Genomic DNA, 24,939 nt, shown 5'->3' on the forward strand with positions numbered 1-24,939 from the left:
CTGAGCAGAGCAAAGTAGAGCTAGCAGAGCTGAGCTGAGCAGAGCAGAGCTAGCAGAGCTGAGCAGAGACAGCAGAGCTAAGCAAAGTTGAGCAAAGCAGAACAGAGCCAGCAGCACAGAGCAGAGCTACCAGAGCTGAGCAAAGCTTAGCAGAGCCGAGCAGAGCAGTGCAGGGCATTGATAGCAGAGATAGTACAGTTGTCATATGGATCAGCGGATGGAGTTCTCCCTAGTTGAGAGGGAGTGTTAAAATTGGAAACTAGGGCCAAACTCCATGAGGTTCATATTATTTATGGCAGCTGATATTTTTATTGGATCCCTCTCATTGAGAGGTGTAGGATTGATCTAAAGATCATCCGATTCTGATAAGCATTTATGAAGATATGAATTTATTTATGTTATGCATAAATTGTTAAATCGGCCAACAACTTATGTAGGCTCAGAAGCCCAACAGTCATGTCTTGGATCTCTTCCTCTCTCTACTTGTCTTTGGGTTTTAGTAGGAAGAGAGATCGTAAGGAAAAACCGAAAGAGCCGGAACAGCCGGAATAGCCGTAACAGCAGAAAAAGCTGGAACTGTTGGAAAAGCTGAAAAATCCGAAAATCCAAAACTGCTGGAAAAGCCTGAACTGCCGGAAAAACCAGAAAAGCCAGAACTGTCGGAACTGTCGAAAAAGCCGGAACTACCGAAAAAGACGGAAATACCTGAAAAGCCAAAAAAGTCGGAATAGCTGGAAATGTTGGAACCGTTGGAACTGCTGGAAAAGTTGGAACTGCTGGAAAAGTCGGAACTACCGGGAACTGCCGAAACAGCCAGAGCATCTATCTCTGAAGGAAGGCAACATGATGTATGAGAGCATGGGCAGCATAATAAACAGCATGATGACGAATGGGATCATGAGCATGGGCAGCTTGACGATGAATAAGACCATGGAAGATGCAACATGATGAGCAACATGAAGATGAGAGCAACATAGTCATCAAGGTTCAACACATGTCACAGTACAGCAAGGTGTCAGAGGATTTCCGTGAAGGAAATCAGGACTCAGAGGGAGTTTAGAGGAGCTTTTTCCTTAATGGATTTCTAGCGCCAAAGAAATCCAGATCTGAGTCTTGTTGGGGTAGCAGCAGGAGAAGGAGAAGAGAATCAGTGCTACATTTGTTTGAGCAGAGATGGCAGTCAATGGACTGAGGGATCAGGACAGATCAGATGCAGCATCCAACTTTGTCATCAATAAGGCCTGGATCCTGGTAGTCTTGGACAAGAATCGCATCAAGGATTATGCCTTGAAAGTGGTGGTTGTACTGATCAATGTTGATCCTCTAAAGAAGTACGAGGGGGCTCAAGCGAATGCTAAATGCATGATTCTAGATAGGGTCAAAGATCATGTGGTCCCACACATTGCTGAGAAGGATTGCCCTGAATGCAATCACCAAAGACTACGAGACATTTTTCCAAAGTATCTTGGGCAGAGCTTCTCTCACCAGTTGGGAGGACATGTGGGCAGCTCTTCAACAAGAAGAGATCAAGATGCTGACCAAGGCAGGGAGTAGAGGCAAGGGAATCAAAGCCAAGGAGGAGGAGGAGCATGCAGCTCTCGCATCAGCAAGATAGCCAGGGCAGCAAAATATGAAAAAGAAACAGCTCTCGAGTCAGATGCTTTAGGTGTGGGGAACTGGGACATTTCACCACTCAATGCCCTCAGTAGAAGGGCAAGGAAGAGAAGTCTGACTTGAAGGCTACTCCAACAAAGCTGACAAGGAGGATGATGACGAGGATTGTGCCATGAGTGCTCATGCACCTCTGGAGAAGAGGTGGGGCAACATCGAGTTGTATTCGGTAGGACTACACAGGGGTAGGATCCTTAAGGTGTCCAAACTCTTGGATCACAGTAGCAGAATGACGAGAGCAGTTGGTTCGAGGGATGATGGAGCAATAGTGGCAGAGCTAGACTGCCAGAGTCTGAAGCAATGCAGTGGAGGTTGCACCAGTGTGGGAGGCACAGAGCAGATTGCACCAGCGCAGTAGTAGTAGAGGGTCAGCACAGATTAGTAGCAGAGGTAGCTTCAGCGTCACGAGTTATCCAGACTGACTAGTATGTCAGCGTTTGGCTGGCCTTTCAGTTGCTTCTCAGCAACTGAGATGCAGTGCAATAGTTAGCAGTGGCAGTGCTATGGGGAGCATGACGCAACATTTTGAGAGGGAGTTGTAGTATAGATGCAGCATTGGTAGTGGCAGTGTCATGGGCAACAGTACAGGGTGCATCAGTGCAATGGATGAAGGGAAGCAGGCCAAGCATAAGCAGCACAGGGTGCATCAGTGCAATGGATGATGCGAAGCCGGCCAAGCATAAGCAGCACAGAGGACCGATGTCGTGGATCATTGTGATACTTCTAATTGGAAGTATTGCTAGAGTGCATTCATCACTAACAGGGATGTTGATTTTGGGGTAGCATTGGATGTGCTCTAGCTTTAAAATTTTGTGGAGGGGCTAGAATACATAAGATCTCCAAGACCCAGAAATCGTTTGGAGAAACTCCACTCGGATTGTGAGTTATTAAAATAATTAATATTTTTAATGGGGTTCCCAAGTCTAAACTTAGGAAAATAAAAATATTAATGGGTATTAATAAAAATATGGGTGGAAAGCTTCTAAGAGACAAGGATCTCTTAGCTGTTGATTAGGGACTTAATCTCGGTCGTTGATTCATCAACAGGAAAAGTATAAGAGGAGGCTTGAAGGTTAGTTGGTGATACACCAAGTTGATCAAATCAGTTCGACTTTTTATAGGGCGTGGTTTGCTGAGAAAATCAAACTAGCAATCTTAGTTGCAGCGTGGGGTAGAAGCAGAGATTTGGATCGGAAAGGAGGTCAGAACCAAAGAGTACTAGGCAGAGAGGCAACACAAAGGCCTACGCAGCCCAGGAAGCGGCTCAAGCAAAGCTGACGCAGGTGAAGAGGGTCTCATGCAGTTGCAGTGCAGGATATTTTTCGGAAGTTCGAGATTTTGCAGGAGAAGCTAGGTTTTGAGCCAGGAAGGTTGAACAGAAGACTTCCTCCAGCAGAAGGAGTGACACAGTCTCCCAGAGGCAAGATGTTAGCCCAAGCAGAGATTGCGTTGGAATTTTCGCAGTTCTTACCAAATTCAAGCCACTCAGTGGATCAATTGTGACTTGGGCAACGATGTAAACCCTCATATGTATTTCTTGCTACCGAGAATTCTCTGAAAGGTTAGCTGGTGTGAGAGGCAACCTGTTGTACTCAGATTCTGCTTGCCTAATAATACAAACCCTCTATCTATTGCACCGTTTTTCCCACATTGGGTTTTTTCGGGGTAAATGTCCTCCAAAAGTAATGGTGTCCCTTGTGTGTTTGTCTCATATTTGTTTCAGTTTATGATCTGTATGTCAGTGTCTACAGTAGTGTTTTTCATCACTGTTCATAAATTGAATAACTTGTTGAATGTAATAACAAGTAGGAGATGATAAACCAATGATAGCAGTTGGATTTTTGTGTGTAGATTCAGAAATTTTCACAAAGTGAGGTCGATGTCTCTTATATATAGGCTTCTCTTCCTGTTAATTTTAGTTAACAATGGTATGCCCTATGCTTAGCACAATTACTTCAATGTTCCATTAGCAGCCCAAAGACAATTTCAATTTAGTTTTCCAATAGCAATCACATTATCAGTAACTATAGATAAACACAAAATCAAATACAGAAGACAAGCCAAGACGAGAGGACACCAGATTTGGCGAACACCAGGCAAATACCCCAATGTCGGGAAAACCCTTTCATCAATTCTTCTTATTATTCTATCAAATGTTTAGAAAAGAGAGAGTACAAAAGTCAAAAATGACTTGCCAATCAAAGTTAAAACAACCCTGTCAAATTTGTAGTCAACTGCAATCAAACTCAAACCTAACTAGAAAGTTAAAGATGGTCAACTTAGCAGTCAATCTGTCCTCTTAAAGCTCTGTCAAACACAGTGAAATTCAGCTTTATAAGGTGGTCAAATTCATCCCAAAATAGTCATGAAAATTGTGGTCAAACTTGGTCAAATCCGAGGTCAACTCTACAGTCAAATTAGAAGTCAACCTTGCAGTCAGATCTGCGGTCAAAGTGCCTAAAAATTCTAGGTTCTTCTACCAAACTATACATCTTGCCAAAAACGAAATTTTCCCACAAAAATTCTCAGTCAAAGGATGAGTCAGATTCCTGGTATGTTCAAATATAATACATAGATACAACAACAATCACACTTGTGGCTCATCATGATGGTAACATCTTCCAAAAAATGTAGGGTACATTACAAAGCATCCAACTGTAGCAAGCCCTCAAAAAGGCCATAAATCAGTGTTATTTTAGTTATATGTACCATTGCTATATATATGTGAAACTTTCCATACTTGTGTATAATGATTTGGATTCATATGGATGCACACGAAAATATATGCTTTTTTTCAAAATTTGAATATTTTTGTAATTTTTTGTCAACCGGTCTTTTGGTCTACCATTTTACAGTTCTCGATTTTGAGGTTGACTAGTTTGATTATGATAACATTACATTTTATGCTACGAGAATAAATTATAAATACTACTCTTCTATGATTTAGTTTCACCATAGATACAAGAAAAGCAACATACTTACTTTGAGCATTGACTTGGTCTATTAAATAATTTGGCATCTGCAACTATGTCCAAAATATATAAAAACACCATGATTCAAAACTATGTAATAATCTTTCGTAACTTGTAAAGATAAATTCTTTCATAAATTAATTCTCAATAAATGAACCATAAATATTTTTCCCAAATTCACAAATACATTGCACCGTAGAAATTTGCCAACATTTCAACTAAATTGAAGAACCCAGAAATAAAGAGAATATCACAAAACCATAACTTCTTTCATTAATGAATTTAGGAGGAATTTTACATTAAAAAATTCCTAAGATAGAACCCGAAAATAACCCAGAAGGAATGGTTTCCCTTGACTTATAATTTTTTCCTTAAACTGAGGAATTCGACCTATCTTTCAGATGATTGTCAACCCTCCTCACTGGTGCAATTTTGTAGTTCCTTAACACCTAGATTCGACCCTCTTAATGCGTGTAGCTCAGCCTTGGTTCCACAATGCATATTGGGGCCGTCCTGATTCATGAACTCGACCAACAGTTAGCTGCTCCAAACCCTAGTGATTTCAGCCTCTATTACAACAATTTGGCCCTAGGGTTTATCAACTAATAGATGACTCTCAGATTCATATGCGCTTCTAGAATGATGCCTAGTGAGCTTGCCATTCGACCTCTTGCTCAACATTTTACCCTTTTCACCTTCAAACAATTTCAGTCTCCACCAAATATGAAACTCGACCCTGAGGTGTTTGTTAGCTCATCCCCTCAGAATTAATTGCTTCAATTCCAAATCAGCCTCCCTAACAAGAAACAACTGGGCCTCTAAATGCGATAATTCGACCTCCACTATGGACAAGAACATGGCTCTCAAGAATGCACAATGGATCGTTAATAAATTATAGAACTTAGTCACCTAAACAGATCTTCTTGGCACACTAAATTTCAGCCCACTCCTTAAGCTGGCAAATCAACACCTATAGAGTCAACCTGCAAAACACAATAACTGGCCAAGGTCGCTTTGCAACCATTGAAACCAGTGCCACCAACTAAGGTATATATCTCAACACCGAAACTAAGAACCAACAACGGTTTCTACCTCTCTTAGCAAGCTACATGACCTCCTTAACAAAATTCACCAATAATTCTTCGCTTGCATTCCCTTGAACCTCCTTAATGTTTTCCTCCTCCAAAAACCATGGGTCACTTTATTTTTCCTAAAGTGAATTTTACCATTGTTATTGGTGAACCCTTTATTTTTTGTCAATATCCCATAGGATCCAGTTAAGTTATGACTCCAACCCCCTCATGCTTCTACAGATTAGAAAGGGACATCACAAATTACTTACAAACTAGGTTTTTGACGAGGATTCACTAAAGGGAAATGTTACCAGACTCGGAATCGACAATAAATCGGCGAGGCAAAAGAGCAAAGAGTTTTAATCAGATCGGGGAAAATCGGGAAAAAAATCGGTGAATTCAATAAATAAAGATATATACATATTGAGTTAAAAAAAACATTGTTCATTGGTATTCAACAAAGCCATGTCCAGACTCCAAACAATGCATAATATCAATAGATGTCCCAAATATCACGAATGAATAAGTATCTCATATATGTTATGAGTCCAAACATGATCCAAAGTACTAAGTCCTAATTCCTTACCAGTGACTACATAGAACCAGAAGCATCTGCTTCTAAAATTTTATAAAATACTGCATACGAATCAGTAAAAACGCAGTAACTGAAATCTCTTGATTGTTGCTGAAATGATACGATAATGGTTTGCTACTGAAATCTCTGACATAGCACACGTTGAAGCTACACTGGAGCACACTGCACACTATGCCTCTATTACACCACGACTCTATTACCTTCTTGATGTATGAGTTGCGGGTCTGAGAAATGAGAAGTAAGTTATAGACCAACGTTTAATTTTTAACGTAACTAAAGCACACAAGGAAAAATGCGGGATCCCTAAAAGTTAAAACCCGTGCTCGCTGAGTTGACGGTTGAAAATCACCTCAGTCACCTAAATCGCAATTAATCGGTGAGTCGCAAGTCAAACTCGGGTTGACCACAAGTCAAACTCAATCAACGCAAGTTTGACTCGCCCAAAGTTGAATCGGATGATTTGAGGGAAGAGCAGAGTTTGACTTGCGATTAATCGGGAGCGATCGGAGATTCATGTGTCACTGCTCAAGGGACAACTCTCACCTCAAGTTGAAAACAGGCAACATTCATCGAAGCTCTCCAAGTTGGAATTGTTGCCTTAAAATCTAGCAGTTGTTGTTGAAGGGTACCCTACAATGAAAGCACTAGACTAAGTAACAAAAATGAGGTGAGGCCCACTGTCACCACAACCACTCCCCCCTGTTGTTTATGGACTTTCATCAATGGAAGGCTTCCTGTTATGGAGGTCACCAATGAAAGATATGCTAGGTTTAAGGATTAAGGTGACACTAGAGGCTTAGGAGAGGACCCCTCCTCTTAAGTAAAAGGCTCAAACCAGGGAATAGAGACAATTCACAGCCCCTAATAACACTCAATTAGGGCACATTTGACTGAGCACTTGAGAGATTAGCAAGCCAAAAGGGATACTCTAGGATCAATAACCCAAGGAAAGGTTTCCAATCAATGAGTTTTAGCAAACAAAAGGTCTAAGAAACCTTCAACGAGTCTTCAAGTTGAAGCTTTACATAAACTAGGGTTTTCCTAGGGAAAATCTACCCATGGCAAACAGATTAGGGCTTGAAATGGAGAGATTAGCTAATAAGAGAGGTTGATTTTGAGGCAACCAACTATTCTGTCAATGTTGAATCCTTTCAGAAACTAAAAATTCATCTTCTCATCCAATTTGCCCCAAGCCCTAGCTTGGTCGCTTATCCTTAAGAGGGTCAAAATCAGAGAGAGAGAGAGAGAGAGAGAGAGAGAGAGCAATTCAAGTTTATGGATGAAATTGTGTTTGATCACCAAATTAGAAAGGCCAATGCCTAGTCCTAGGGACGATGGAGCCTATGGATGTGAAAGATAGGCTAAATTTTGCAAAGGAGTAAGGATACTTTGATGCCCTAGCACAAAACCCTAACTATTATCTTTGAGAGAGATTAAGGTCACTTGGGAGAGATATTGTAAAGGTTCATAAAGGGGATTACCATTCAGATTTCATCCATGAGTAATGCATATGATGATGATATCTACATTCTATACAATTGATCTTCAACAATAAATGGTTCAATAGAAAAACATAGATAATCAATGCATTCCATACATTAGACAAAATTAAAGATTTATCAAGTACGTGGTTGACTTACAACAAAGGATGCACAAACAATCCTTTACTGATCCAAGATAACTTCTCCAATGCCAAGAAATAGCTCCAATAGACAAAAATGATCCTTAGAATCACATCTCCACAAGATACATAGAAGGTCGAAATCTCTAAGAGGGTCTAAATCAAGTCCAAGTGATGATGAATGAATAGAATGAGTGTCTCCTCTATTTATATCAGTAGGACCTAATATTAGCATAATGACACCCCTAAAACAAGTTTGATCACAAAATATGATTGGCTTACAAGCCAACCCATGAGCTTAAACATACTATGCCCTAATTAACCCACACATGTGAGCCACTATCTCTCTAGGGCTAACGTCATGCAAGAAATGAGCTCCAAATGGCATGTCCAAGTTAAATGAGGTGTTCACGATGGTGTAGATGCATGCAAAAATCAAGATTTGAGGTTTGGCCCTCAAATCAACCCCATTGCCTCCCGTCAAGTCCCAAGATCCAATTGGGGTACCATAAAGGGGTCTCCATGCCTCTCCAATAGCTCAAAGTGGCCTCCTCTACTTTGGTGTTGAGGGCTTCTCACATGTAACGAGTCGTCCCTAGTCTCTGAAGGTGATAACATCCTCATCTGGGCCCTAAATCAATTGCCATATATTAATTCGAATCAAGGCAAGCCTAGGGGCATGCTAGCTCCAGGTGTGTCATCATGAAGAAACATCAAATCAAGTACAAAGTGGTACAACATCTTGGGTTCAGGAGGTGCCCTTGAACATGTGTCATCTGCTACTACTACTAGGAGGCCCAAGAGTCTCAACAGTTCAACTGTTTGTGCCAGTATACTTCTCTAACGGCTTGGGTACTTGTGGAGAAGGTGCCCAAGACCTGGGTTGTTGAACCACCAGACAATCACAACAAAGATTCTAGTCAAAGCAACTAGTCATTAGGGACAAAGATCATTATTGCATTTAAGTGAACCACATTTGAATGTCATGGGCTATTTAATACTTCAAATTAGGATCCCCTTCCTAAATCAAGAGCTTGATCTCATAATGGTATTTTCTCCTTAGGTAGGAGTGGCTAAAGGTTACCCCTATTAGGTGTTTACATCCCATAAGAAAATGTGGCAATTTTTGGGTCCACCCTTCAATTAATATATGTTATTGAATAATAATGATGATAACAGAGGGGATAAGACTTCATGGCCAATGCCATCGTCAAAGAGATCAATTATGGGGATGTCCATATCCCAAGTGTATAAATGCGAGGAGGGGGAATTTGCGGATGCATGACTTGTCAACTTGGCCTTTGTTTTTCCACCCCTATTCTCCACTTTTACTTCTTGTTTTATCTTTGTATTATCACTCATAGCTCAAGGGTTAGAGCTTTCTTTGAATGATGTGGTAGTTGTATCACCCCTTAATCATAAGTCAGCTCATTACTAATCACAACTGAAACATGCACTGGTTCCTTATTTTGAAACATGTGCGCAGGAACCGGGTGATGGCCATAATGAGTGAGGTGGAGCTCATGCTAGGCTTTGCCCACATGCAAATCTAAATGTCCCTGATCATTTTTGGCCTTTTGATTTTTCTTTCTTTAATTTTCCTATGGCCATGATATGCCCTTTCTGTTTCTTTTAGTTCCATCAACCTCCTCAGTGTTGAAGAAAGTGTAACTAGGTTTGGTTTTCACTACAAGTTATAATTATGATTTTATAAAGAAGAAACAAATGTTTATTGTATTCCTTGCATCATGGGTTTCATGAGCAAGAAGTGTTTTGCTTAGATCAAAGAGTTCTTCTCGATGTCTTTAGGATTTATGAATATAATTACATAATGTTATGCTACACAAGTAAAATCCATACTCCAAGATGTCGTCACTATATCTCTCAGCTAAACGAACAAAACAGTCTCCATATGGATATGTCAGCCTAGCCCAACGATCTTATGTCGGCCTGCAAGTTATCGCATGAGCCACTATATGTAAGTGATCTCACTCCAAAAGAACAAGAAGAAAAATTCGATATCTCTACAAGTCTCACAAGTAATGTGAAGGAAATTGAATATGAACCATATCTATCATATGTTTCGGCTTAAAGTAATCTTTGTTTCATCATAACGATATGAAGTAAACTACGAAATATATATATATATATCTCTATCTTCGGTTAAGGCAACCTCCGTTTCATCACTACGAAGAAGATTTTCATCATAGTTTCGGGTATACTTTGACTCATCACGTGTGAAAATGAACCAGTCACTGTCGTTGGACAGTATCCATAGAAGGAGATATATAAAGCATGATTCAATGATAAAGAAGACCGAAGATAAAGCATTCTTGTCAAGCGAGAATCCTGAAGTATGGGATATATTGCGAAGGAGGAGAACAGGACAACGTTAAGGTTTCAGAGGTTGAGATTCTCCAGCACTACGACAGCTAGAAGGAGAAGGATCTCAGAGGTATGCATGAAGAATGACTGTGCAGAATCTATGAGATAGTGACAAGTGTCTTGGAACTAAGCCTGGGTCAAGCAGTTTTGATAAGAGTCTTGGTATTTGTCAAATAGATATCTCATTTTGATAATTGTTTGATCATTGAAGAACAAGCAAACATAAAGAAGTTAACTAAAGAAAATAAAAGACATCACCAGCAATTGTCACTGATGATGGAAGAATCATTAATAATAATTTTCCCTAGATTCTTCAACACGGAGATATGGTTGCAGTCAAAGGAAGGGCAGAAAAGAGACATTTCAAGGACCAAGTTTCTAGCAGAGCATCAAAGCAAGCTGAAAGGATATCAAGATCTACATTGCAGGATCAAACCCTAATCTTGATCAAACCCTAACAACCTACAACATCAAGCGTTTTTGTCTATGCAATCAAGGAGACAATCTACAACAGCAAGAACTTGTGTCTCCACAGTCATCATCGAAAGGCCACCAAGACTCTCATCAGAATGTCTACAAATCAAGATAGCTCAAAGGATTTCAAAACAAAGATCACATCAGCTTGGAGAAAGTTGAAACCCTAGCAGCAATCCTGATCCACACTACGAAAGAAGATCATCTGATGGAGCAGCAAATCATCCTCATGAAAAGGAGCAACCTCTCTATTGAGGAAAGGCTTTCTCATTTGAAAGAAGATCATCCAAGAAGAAGCCCTCATACATCTTCTTCATCAACATGATCAAGGTGAATATTTTGTCTTCACAAATCAAGTAAGTACTTTTCATTAATCAATTTGGTAAAATGACTTCATGATTGCAATGAGATCTACAAGTTGATGAGTCATCGAAAGTCCTTGCATAGAATAAGGAGGATTGTCATAATCCTCATAGAAAAGAAAATTCATTGATGTCTATGGAAAGGTCTCTGAAGGTCAAGCATTGTTTGAATGCAACAAGAGACTCATAGGATTCATATGAAATCACTCAAAGGTCCTCTCATGCCTATGTAGCAAAAGAGGAGACATAAAGAGAGATATATGAAATGTTAGAAGATATACTCTCTGAAATTATAGTAAAGAAGGTCACATCACTTAGACCTACACAAAAATAAAGGTATCAAAGAATGAAGGAATATCTTCATGAGATCTCAATTGAGAGATCTGGGAAAGATGATAAGAAGGTAGTCATCATTGATAAGCAAGGTAACAAATGTCAATGAACAAGAAGGTTACCTCATCTGGCAATTTGTGGTCTCTATAGAGAAAGACAAGTTGTAGACAAAAGTATTAAAGGTTAAAGAACTCAATCATGTGCAGAAAGGAAAGGAAAGTTTGGTCCTCAAACAAAACAAGAATAGTATAAGGTTCAATGTTATGAAAAGAATATGGAAAGAAGTTCATATCATCGGAAAGATGGAGGAAGCTGAAGAAAAGGGCCAAGGAAAGAGGGAGCAACAGATCTCCACTATGATTAGATGGCCTCCCTCACAAAAGGGGTCCTATCATAAGCTCCTAAATCTTTAGATATGGCCATGATATTAAGATGCATCGTGGCATCATGAAAGCATTAGAAGCAAGAGCTCGTGGCATCACCATGGGAATCATGGAAAACAAAATCCATGACAGTCGAACATGAAGGACATAACTCTTGGGACCCTCATTGAAAATTGAATCAAAGGAAGAAGTCATCCAGGACAAGTCTCATCATACATAGTGTGAAAAGGGAAACATCTACCATATGAGGATATAGAAGATCCTCAAAATTCTCTAATAGAATCCTAGTCGAAGGATTCACTAATCAAGAGAGGAAGCAAGTGTTTCATCAAGAACTCCAACTTATGGAATTTATGGGATGATGGTATGATGTCATAAGAGATGAAGCAGATCAAGGGATTGAAGACACTTCAATCAGGGAAGCTGCCAGAAGAAGCCTAGATGACCTAAAGATAAAATGAGGTATGTATGCTTGTATTTAATTTTTATAATGTCATGTCATATGGTTGCAGGTAATATAGATCATCACTTCTATCGTAAGAAGAATGATCAAGGAAAAATGATCTCCTGCTCTGAAAGGATGCAAAAAGGCATAGGTCACACTAGATGAAATCAACATAATACGTCCTCATATGAAGAATGAGGTGATTGACTACAATTATAGAACTCTAATTAGAAACCCTCAAGAATGGAATGTGTGAGGAAGGAAGAGATTGTAAACTATGGAACCATGATGAATGTGACCAACATCCAAAAGACCAAGAAGAGTTGAACAGGAAATCTCTCAAAAAGGTATGAAGACTCTGATGAAAGTCTAAAAAAGATGGAAACCCTTCACAACAGATATCTTTGGGAAATGTGTCAACATGTATGTAGGATGTTGATACTTACTAAAAGGATGTCAAGATAAAGAGCCATCTCAAAAGGTACGATTTGATTTAATGATATATTTTGATTTCTTAAATAATATATGGATAAGTTCATGCAGGGCTACTTACAAGTACAACTGGCATTCATGTGATGAATGGAAGAAGCATGATGAGAAAGAAGTAGGCATATGACAAACGTTCAATATATAAAGAAGGCCACTTTCAACGAAGAAAGGAATGACATGACGAACTAAGGAGTAAAGTGATCGATGATTGTTGCCCTACAAGAAATAAGTTCAACTAATTTTCATGACATCAAGGAGAAAAAATGATCTAGCAGATGAAGAACCCACGAAGAAGAAGTTGTTGATGTATAGAAGAGTCCCTAGCTAAGAGGGAGCTCTAACAGGCCATGATCAAGAGGGAGCTTGGATTAGATCACCCCTGACTACAAAGCAGTGACAGTTGTGTTTTTCAATTTCATGTGTCATGCACTAGACCAAGGCTAACATTCGTAAGTCTAGGTGAAGGCCATGGATGGAAATGAAGACACATAATAGACACAACATTCTTGTCCTCACTTGGGAAGAAAGAATGGAAGGATTGGGTAATCATCTGGCATCCGATACTCTTTCAGGATGTGTAGGGCATCCAAGACAAGACTAAGCAAGACGACCAATATTCTTTGAGCGCTGGGAACCCAAGCCAAGAATAGTCCTAGAAGGTCATACTCAGTGAACACCCGGGTAGGTATGTACCTTGAGAGACAATGACTAAGGTGTCTATAAGTCATTGGCCTTGCCAACATTGTGCTCTGATCTATTGAGAGATAGAGTTGTTAGTAAAGGCCTTGCTATGTGACAATGTTGGTTATATGATGCTATACAAATGGATTACTAGTCCAACTCTTCTTGATAGATCACTTTTATATTGAGAATAACCGTGTACCATGTATGAAAACCTCCCTAGTTAAGAGGGAATGTTGAAGAAAGTGTAACTAGGTTTGGTTTTCACCACAAATTGTAATTATGATTTTATAAAGAAGAATCAAATGTTTATTGTATTCCTTGCATCATGGGTTTCATGAGCAAGAAGTGTTTTACTTACGTCAAAGCCTTTTTCTTGATGTTTATAGGGTTTATGAATATAATTACAAAATGTTATGTTACACAAGTAAAACCCATACTCCAGGACGCTATCACTATCTCTCTCAGCTAAATGAACAAAACAGTCTCCATATGGATATGTCGACCTAGCCCAAGGATCTTATGTCGGCCTACAAGTTATCGCATGAGCCACTATAAGCATGTAAGCGATCTCGCTCCAAAAGCACAAGAAGAAAATTTAATATCTCTACGAATCTCACAAGTAATGTGAAGGCCATTGAATATGAACCATCTCTATCACATGTTTCAGGTTAAAGTAATCTCTGTTTCATCACAGTGATATGAAGTATATTACGAAATATATATATCTCTGTCTCGGGTTAAGGAAACCTCTGTTTCATCACTACGAAGAAGATTTTCATCAGAGTTTCAGGTATACTCTGTCTCATCACGTGTGCAAATGAACTAGTCACTGTCTTAGGACAGTATCCATACAAGGAGATCTATGAAGCATGATTCTGTGATAAAGAAGACCGAAGATAGATCATTCTTATCAAGCACGAATCCTAAACTGTGGGATATATTACGAAGGAGGAGAACATCACAGTGTTAAGGTTTCAGAGGTCGAGATTCTCCAATACTATGATAGCTAGAAGGTGCGGAAATTTCTATGTCTGACACATCAGAAATCCCTATTGCATTATCTGGTTTATTATCTCCTACTTGTTCTTTCAATATTATCAATATAAATACCGAAATAAACACAAATGCAGCCTTCACACATATACAGATCAACAACTGAAATAAATTGAGACAACAAAAGGGACACCGTTATTTTTGGACAATCATCCCCGGAAAAACCCAATGCGGTAAAATCGATGTAGTAGATCGGGGTTTTATTCTTATGCAGTTTTCTGAATACAACTAGGGTGTCAAAAATGGCTCACCCTTCAGAGATTTTCCTCGGCAAAAGTACCTTTCTTCGAAGATAGATATTTCGGCTAATCAGCAACCGGATGAATAGCCTCATAGTGACTTCAACTGCTCCCTTCACTGGACAGCAAAAGTTGCTCCAAGCTACCCTTAGGAACTGCATCACCCTAGAGCCTACGTCACCATCCACGACTCTGCGTCAGCTAACCAACTCTTTGTCTTACCCGCAACAATTCCTCAGTGCTGCCTCTTCAACCCAGTGTTAGTTCTGCTGCCATTTGCGCTGCCTCTTCAGCCCAGCGTTAGCTCTACAGCCCTTTGAGCTGCCTGTGTCAGCCTCTGTTGCCTCTGCGTCAGCCTCTTGGCCCTCTGAGTCCTCTGCATTGGCCCCCTCAGCCTTCGCGCCAGTCCTGGCTGCCTTTGCGTCAACCTTCCAAGGCTCTACATTATCTCTCTGGCACTCTCTCTACCTCTTTGCTATGTATTCTCGGCCTTCTACCGAACTGCCCCTCATTGCAACAAGTCACTAACTCGATTTCTCAGCAAACCCTATCCCAGAAAATCGAACTCTTTATCAACTTGGTGTATCTCCAACTGACCGTCAAGCCCCCTCTTATACTTTTCCTGTTGGCGATTCAACAGCCGAGATTAAGTCCCTAATCAACAGCTAAGATTAGATTTGGTTTGATCCTCATTATTTAGAACTTTCTCACCCATATTATATTAATACACCTTAATATTTTAATTTTCCTATGTTTAGACTTAGGGACTCATTAAAAATATTAATTATCTTAATATCTCTCCATACGGGTGGAATTTCCCCACACGATTTCTGGGTCTTGGAGATCTCATGTGCCTTAGCCTCTCCAACAATTTTCATGGCTAGAGCACATCCAATGCTACCAAAAATCGACAAAAGGAGAAAGATCTTAGAGGTATCCAAGAAGAATCATTGTGCAGAATCTATGAGATAGTCACAAGTGTCTTGCAAGTAAGCCTAGATCAAGCAGTTTTGTTAAGGGTCTTGGTATTCGTCAATTAGATATTAATAAGAAGAGATTGAAGGGTTTTCCTCTCAAGAGCAGAGGTTTTGCCTTGGCTTCAAGCCTACATCTTGTGTACATGTATTTTGTTGATTTTCTTATTTTGATAACTGTTTGATGATTGAAGAACAAGCAAACATAAAGAAGTTAACTAAATAAAATAAGAAATCACCAGCTATTGTCACTGACGATGGAAGAATCATTAATAATAATTTGCCCTAGATTCTTCAACACTAGGGAAAAGTTTCCAGACCCTACCCAAGTATGTTGACATATGGGTGTCAAATCCCAAAGAAATCATGACAAGTTGAAGTCAAAGAATGGAGGTGAGATAAGGGCTTGTAATGTAAAATAGAAAGTGTCAAGTATGACATAGGGATAGATGGAACTACGATATCTCAATCATGGCTTTCCAAGTGATGCCCCTCCTATACCCACTAGACTAGAATCAAAGATTAATCCCCCATTTAAGGTGAGAGAACAAGACCACATTCAAAGTGTGAAAATTTCATCTATCACAGCAATTGGAAATTATTTTCCTAATTGTTAACTTACTTAACAATTTAATTGCAATTTTCTAGGGCAAACACCAAATAATTCACACTGTGATTCTCAGAAAAAAAACTACCAGGGAAGAAAATAGCGCTACAATCTGAGAAAATCTACCACACATACACATAAAAATGACACCATTACTTTTGCACAAATGTCCCAAGAAAAACCCAACTTTGAAATATCCTGCAACAAATGAGGGTTTTATTATTAACCAACAGTGACATTTTGAGTACAATTTGGATGCCTGAAACTGGTAATCCACAACATGAAAATCTGGCAAAAATTATTTAAGGGAATTTCCCTTCTTCCACAAGCAACTCTGGCACAACTTTCCTTAGGAAAACTTGTCCTCTTGGACCCTTTGCGTTAGCCTCTACGCAGTGCTTGCACAGACCCTTGGACATCTCAACCCAGAACTGCCTATGATGAAGTCATCCTACCTATCTCTACTGAGGAAACTAATTCTCCGACCCTCTGGAAGACTTTCCCAGCGTCTGGAAGTTGAATCAATTTTTCCTCCAGCCAAAACGAATTGCTTTTCTAAAGAAACTACACAGTCCTCTACACTGCTTCACTGGGAATAATTCGGCCTCCTTGCTTCTACCTCTCCAAATCTAGAAAATTCCTCTGAATCATTGTCTTTGCCCCTCACTGTCTTTGTTTCCTCACCAGAGCCCGAACTCTCCAGCAACTAATTGTTGCTACTCCAGAAAATCGAATTCTCCAAGTGACTCTGGTGTATTCTCAATCACCACAACGATCCCTTCTTATATCTTCTTATTAGGACTTCAACGACCAAGATTAAATCTTAATTGATGGCTGAGATCATTTCTAGATCGATACATGTGATTTTCTTGAGAATTCTCACCTTGACTTAATAAATTCTGATTAATTAACCATTTTTCCTAAGTTTCGACTTAGGAAATATTAAAAAAATGGTTAATAATCTAATTAAGCCATCTCTAGGTGGAATTTCCATAAACGATTTCTGGGTTATGGAGATCTTGGGTATTCTAGCCTCTCCACCAATTTTCACGACTAAAACAGCTCCTATGCTACAAAAACTAACACTCCCTCTTAACGACGACTATGTTCTAGTGCTGTAGACCCTATCACAACACATTGTCCCTTTGTCATCTCATGTCACGTTGCTGATGTCTAGCTACTATTGCCCACCAACCACTACGTGGATCTGATGTTGCATCTGTGTTGTTGTTGACACTGCTATACTGCTGCCAACTCTGCATCTGCACTGCAACTCCCTCTCATTTGTTGTTGCTGCAACTACAACTATTGCCACTCAGAAGCATCCAAAATACTGAATCATTTGTGTTGAGTATGATGCATCTGTCTCATGAGTCCTTACTACTACTAGCATCTGCACTGTCACTGAAGAGTATGCATTGTTGCTAACTCTGAACTGAGCCACCTTCTCTGATATCAACACTGCACTATGCTCCTCAACATCTGACTGCTACTACTCTACAACTGTCACTCTGCAATCTGACTGCATCAACTGTCATTGGTCCATCCTGCTACCGATTATTGTGGGCCCTTGTAGCAAGGAAATAATCCATGAGGTGGACTCCTCAAGGACCCTTCCCACTCTATGTAGCTCTCTGGGGCTACAACACCCCACCTCACTACTGGAGGTATAGTTTCAAACATAGCAAAGTCAGATCTGCTCATACTGTTGTTGCTATTGATCTGTTAATGCTTTCGCACTACTGTTGTAACTCCTGCAATAAGGAGTCTAATCTAACCAAATCGTGAACTGCGAGCTTCCATAATGTTGCTCCCTTTGAGGCTACAGTTCCTCTGAGTCTCAATTTCCTTATGGGAAACCTCTCTGCTCCTTCCTAGCAACTCGCACTGTCATCCTGCACTTGAAACTGGATTACGATGCTCTACGCTGGGAATCTTCTGGCTGGAACTGCACCTAAATACTGCAATTGGGCAATTCATCTTGCCAATGTCACTGCAACTAGTTCTACAACTGTCTCTCGAGTACTGACTGTAACTAGCTATGCAGCTATCATTTGAATGAAAAGTTGCGTCTGCTGACACTGAATCTGCAACCGGGTATTGTGGGCCCCGATAGTAAAGTTGATTGTCCCATTGCAACAATCTAGAACTGATCTAATTGATCTCCTTGTTGCAACTATGCTGGAATCTGCCCATTCGCCACACTGGAGTCTCATACTCCTCCTGGATTTGGTGCCTCACTATCTGTTGGTACTTCCACCACATTTTCTGCATAGTTCTTCAAACCATGTTCATCAATGAGAAGGGACATTCTGGCCTTCCAAATAACATAGTAGGAGGCACCATCCAATATGTCTTGACCTTTCAGCCCAGCTGTGGCCATCTCTTATCTAGTTGAAAACTCCCTCTTTCACTCTTCTTGGCTATGGATCTGCTACTCGCACTCCCTTTTATAATGAGCAAATTTGTCAAATTGGCAACTAGGGCCAAACTCCATGTGGGTCAGCTTATTTATGGTCGCTGATATTTTTATTGGATCGCTCTCGTCGAGAAGTGTAGGATTGATCTAAAGATCATCAAAATCCAATAAGTATCTATGGAGATATGAATTTATTTTGATTATAGATTTATTATCAAGCCGACCAGCAACTTATGTAGGCTCAAGAAGTCCAAACGTCATGTCTATTCAACCTATACGATTTTGGTATAAATTGAAGAAGATTTGATGTCATTTATAACACACGTTCTTGAGGTAATCTCCTCCTCTCCATGTCTTGGGTTTTTGGAGGAGTGAGACACCAAGAAGAAGATGCTGGCCAATGATGCCCTAGTTCTAAATCACTGCTATGGAGCAACCTTAGAAACTGTCATACAATTAAGGAGAAAGATCTCATTATAGTCATGTCCAAGAAGAAGTCTACGCTGGTATGGTAGAACAAGACACAAGATTCTAGCCGCAGTCAAAATGTAAGGCCACAGTCCAAGCATAACTCGGGTATCCGCATTGAGCTGAGTAGCTGCAGTACTATGAAGGGTAGCTGCAGCAATATGATGAAACCCTATACGCTGGTCATGAAGACTCATATGCAGTCTAGGATGCCACAGTGATCAAGCCGCAATGATGAAGAGGTAATGACGTTGATACAATCGTATGATACAGTCACAGAGGAAGCACAACATTCACGATATATACGACACCTTAATTATGCACAGGATACAGTGACGCAGGAAGTATATACACACTTAATGATACATCACGCAAGAAATTACATATATGCCATGTAGTCATAACACAATATATATATATTAGGAACACAGTTATATATAATATACCACGCAAAGTCAACTGTAGTAAAGGAAAGAAAACAGCATGGATGTATATACGCTGTCATACCACGCAGCCCTAATCTGCTTCAGTCATCACTGTAGTCTAGCATGGTTATGAAGAATGCTGGATAGTGATACGTTGGTTATGAACAACGTTGAACAGTGATACACTGGTTAAGAAGACACTATAGACGTTGGTTAAGAAGACACGCATAAACGTTGCTCAAAACTAATACGTAGCCCTGATCACACAGCAAACCCTATACGGCAAACAATGGGACTGCGTGGAGGATTCTGGAACTATAGCCTAGCTGCTTCGCTAGGTTGCAAGCCATAGCAAGCAGTGAAGGCTAATGTGCATATGGCTGTATGGTGAAGCACCATGAAGTTATAACAGCAGCATGATGGGTAGCATAGGTGCATGAGGACATGGAGCATGGACAGCATCATGATGAATGAGATCATAAGCATGGGCAGCACAATGATCATGGGCAGCATGATAGATGAGATCATGAGCAACATGATGAATGAGCAGCGTGATCAATAAGATCATGGACATGAAGGGCAGCATGATGATGGATAAGATCATGGACATGGGTAGCATGATGACAATCATGATTAGTGCAACATGGTGCAATATGCAGTGGTACAGCAAGTGGACCAAGATGCAGCGCTATTATAGGTGACGTCGTCACCTTGGAGAATCAGTTGACGCAGAATGTCTTCAACTGATCTCATCGTTATATGAAATGATCTATGTTAGATCTAGATAAGTCAAAGTGTTGACTTCTGTTGTAAATGTACTATCTCTCTCTTTCTTTGCTGAACGTTGAAGAACATAAAAAAAGAATTGATCACGGGTTTCCCCACACATTGTGGGGTTTGTCCCTGGCTAGCGCCACATCTTGTGTCCTCTTCTCTTCGCTTGTCTTCTGTGATTTATATTTATGTTCTATTTGCAGTTTACTTTATGCTGATATGATTGCTAATATGGAAAAGAAATTAAATAAATTGCTCTAGCATAGAACATACCTAAAATTAACAAAATTTGCTCACAGTTATTGCTAATTTGCAATTGGAAAAAATTAGATATCTAAAGTCGAGATCCCCTTTGAGAAATTTTCCCTTTGTGTGGTCTTCTCTTCCACTCGGCACGAATTCTACTCTAACGAGCTGTTGCAAAACCCTTTGTGCCTACACAAGAAATTTGCCCAGCAAAAATATGAGTTTTTGCTCTCTTTGCTTGCTGAAAAAGCCAAATTTTTCTACCAACCTGAACCGAAAAATTGATCTGCCCAGCAATTCGACCTGCCTGGTTTAGGCTCTGTGCAGCCTGTAGAAATTCGTCCTGTCGCTCCCTCTAAACAACGAATTTTTGCTTTCTCTTTTGAGCTTCCCTGTCTGATCAATCACGCTTCGATACCATGTGAAAATTCCATCTATCACAGCGACTGAAATTGTTTTCCTAATTTTTCATTTATTTAACAATTTATTTCTAGTTTTCTACGGCAAATAATACACATTCATTTTCACAAACAAATACTGCGGAAGAAAATAGCGTTGGAATCTGAGAAAATCTAGCGCACACATAAAAATGACACCATTATTTTTGGACAAATGTCCCCAGAAAAAGCAACTTGCGAAAATCGGTGCAGCAGATGAGGGTCTTATTACTAAGCAGCAGTGAATTCTGAGTACAATCTAGACGTGCTTGAAACTAGCAATCCACATCCAGAAAAGCTGCCCAAAATTATTTACGGGTATTTCCCTTCTTCGATAAGCAACTCCCACACAACTTTCCTTCAGAAAACTCGTCCTCTTGGACCCTCTGCGTCAGTCTCTGTGCAGTGCTTGCGCAAAACGTTGGACGTCTAAGCCCAAAACTGCCTATGATGAAGTCGTTCTACATATCTCTACTGAGGAAACAGATTCTCCGATCCTATGGAAGACTTTCCCGACCTCTAGAAGCTAAAGCGATTTTTCATCCAGCCAAATCAAATTGCTTTTTTGAAGCAACTTCGCAGACCTCTACGCTGCTTCACTAGGAATAATTCGGCCTCCTTGCTACTACCTCTCTGGATCTAGAAAACTTCATCCAAATCATTGTCTTTGCCCTTCACTGCCTCTGCGTCCTCACTGAAGCTCAAACTTTCCAACAACTGACTGCTGCTACTATGGGAAATTGAACTCTCCAAGTGACTGTGTATTCTCCATCATCACATCGATCCCTTCTTATATGTTCCTGTTGGGACTCCAACATCGATGATTAAATCTTAATCGATTGCTCAGATCATTTCTAGATCGATCTATGTGAGTTTCTAGAGAATTATCACCTTGACTTAATTAATTCTGATTAATTAACCAGTTTTCCTAAGTTTAGACTTGAGAAACATTAAAAAATAGGTTAATAATCCAATTAAGCCATCTCTAGGTGAAATTTCTAGAAACGATTTTTGGGTTATATCACCTTGTAATCCATATGAAATGTCCAACGGCAAACAAATATAAGCACCCGATTGCAAATGACCAAAGTACCTTTTGAGTGGAAGCCCACCTTCATTCATGTGTTCACACCATATTGGTGAAAAGCAGATGGTTGATGCAAGTGGCTGAGATATACAACATATCATAAGCTAGTGGTTGTCAAGAATAGGATAAACGTTTTCTCCTATAGGGTTACCTATTTTGGTGGGTAACAAGACCCACTCATTGTAGAAAAATACCCATTCCTATTCCATTACAAAATCCTTTTTGATAACACCTCACATGTTAATGAAGTTTTAACGGGTGGTCAACATCCCCCTAGTATCTAACAATGCAGCCCACTATCTACTCTTCAAAATCGTCGGATGACATCATCAAGCCTTGTATCAATCACTAACAGGCACGAGGGTGCCCCTTCTCCTCACCTCACCTCCATTCATATTTCCACCTATGGCGTTGAGATTGAGCTAGAGCCTCCTCTTTGTTCTTTGTTCTTTGTTCTTTGTTCTTTGTATTACGTGATCATGCTCTTTCACGTTTTCTTCACATATTTGTTACTTTAGCTTACTTTATGCGTTAGTTTAGATTAGGTTTAGTAGTCTTACACACTCTTTGGAAATGCTTAAAACAGATTGTACTTTTCTTCTTCAATCCCATTGACCTACCATTTTCAGTCATTCATTGGACATTAATATAAATACCTAATCTAAAGTCTTCCTAGCAACCTTACATCACCAGCTCCACGTGAGCAAGTTATAATATTAAAATGGCCTACACATATTGTTGCAATGGGAAAAGCAACGATCAACTTGTTGGGAGCTTAATTTTCACAAACAGACTCTGTTTTTGGTCTTCTTAATGTTGTTAGAAAGCTCTCAAGCCCGATGGTGGACAAATGAGCTATGCCCATTTTATGCCATAAAACATTGTTTAAGGCCCATAATAGGCACTACTTTTAGTTTTACCAGAAATTGCGGAATTCGAGATTTGTCCTAAAACAATCATATATTTTTCCACTCCATAACGTACAAAGGAAACAAACTACATTGACCAATTTTAGATGACAAACATTTTAACAATCTACTATAATGGATAAACTCATGCAATAAAAGTTGCAACAGCTTGCAAGATACTCTCTCAAAGATGGATCCCTGAAATTTTATTCTACGAGAACAAAATTAAATACTAGTCTGTTCTGCTTTAGCTTCAACACAGATACAAGAAAAACAGCCATCTTATCTTAAGCTTTCATTGTCTAACAAACAATTTGGCATGTGCAACTGTGTGCAAAATATATACAAATATCATAATTAAAATTTAGAAATTCACAATATGTGAAACGTACATACACATGCTAAAGAGATGTTTCCTGCACAAGCGTTGATATTAATTTATGCATGTTTCTCATCATTTCTTGCTACTAACAAAGTCTATAATAAAACCTATTTTTTAGCATCAATAAATATTTGTACAAGGCCAACAGGAACATAGAGACCTGTTCAGCAGATACTTGAAACTCCTCTTGCCAAAAGACATGCACCTTTTCCACTGAACTCGCTCTTTTATATTTAGAGCGGAGCTCAACAAGAGTCATTTCCCTGCAAACAGCTCACATTTAATATAATAGTCATGTTAAAACTTTCCTTTAAAATGTGAACAAATACTATTGAATAGCATATCCAACAAAAAGATACACAACCAACATGAAAGCATAAATCAATATTGCAGTATATTTTCACGTTAACAAAATCTGTTGCATTCACGTACCTTAGAGCCTCCCCACTTGCAGGTCGAAATATTTTAAATGTTCGTGGTAATATTCTGGGACTGCAGAAAATAAACAAGCCAGGGTGCATGAAGAGCACATGATTATGATTTCATTGTAACCAAAAATCACTTATGATGTAAACGAAATGAACATACAAACAATAGCGTACTTCCTGAGCAATCAGGAAGAAAGGAAAACATTTTATGTCAATGGAATTAAATTCTAAGATGATTTCAATATACAAGATGGTCGATACAGAAGAAGATTACAGGACAAAACAGAAAATGGGACCCAAGTGCTTGCTCAAAAATATTTTCGTATTACTTGGACTTAAATTGCATCCACAATGCCCACGGGGTGTAGTATAGATGGTGATGGGGTGTACTGTTAAGTCACTCCATGATGTGAAGGTCACTGATACGAAACGCCGTGGGCAAAAATCTAGTCATGCTAACGGCTGCTGTGGCCCTACCCAGGTGCAATCCCCGGGGGATTTTGACGGCTTCGATGCCCCTGGGTTGCAGTTTCTCAACGCACAGGTCAAGCCTGATTTAATCTCTGATGAACTCAGACCAATTGAAAAAGAAAATGCAACCACAGTTAGAAATAGACGTCCATTACACAGAAAAGAACTTCCATGGCAAAATCCCAGCTTACAAAACTGAAAATGAAGATTGAGACAACATATCTACATCTCTGTTGTATAGCCAATTATAGAACTAAGTGCTGCTGAGAAATGTTTAGCACAAACCACAACATTAACATATAATACAGCAATAATCTAGACATGAACAGCACAATACATCATATGCTTGAGCATACAGGTATTCTGTTTCTTCGAGTTATTGTAGTATCCACCTTGCGCTAATACTTTCCTCAACAGCGAGATATAATAAAACACTAGGATTTCACAATGCTTCCAAAGGAATCATCCAAGATCCTAATCCACAGAAACCAAAGGTCTTCACCCAAGGGTGGGACACCATCTATCGTCTCAATC

General features: G+C 39.6%; 1 protein-coding gene across 2 annotated transcripts in view; it reads right to left on the reverse strand.

Moving 5' to 3' along the window:
• The window catches only part of EMB1135 (RING/FYVE/PHD zinc finger superfamily protein), a 418,560-nt gene that overhangs the window by 85,343 nt on the left and 308,278 nt on the right, over positions 1–24,939 (reverse strand). For both annotated transcript variants that reach the window (XR_016247843.1, XM_089378057.1), the window contains exons 29-30: positions 23,939–23,998; positions 23,667–23,769 (exon numbers count right to left, since the gene is read on the reverse strand). Coding sequence is in view for 1 of the 2 variants with exons in the window: in XM_089378057.1 (XP_089234183.1) it covers positions 23,667–23,769; positions 23,939–23,998 (163 nt within the window). In the remaining variant the exon portion in view is untranslated. The remainder of the gene's footprint in view (positions 1–23,666; positions 23,770–23,938; positions 23,999–24,939) is intronic.

This window comes from Pinus tabuliformis, chromosome J (assembly GCF_031772625.1).
Source record: "Pinus tabuliformis cultivar Carrire ecotype Pingquan chromosome J, CPIR1, whole genome shotgun sequence".
Taxonomy (NCBI): Eukaryota; Viridiplantae; Streptophyta; class Pinopsida; order Pinales; family Pinaceae; genus Pinus; species Pinus tabuliformis.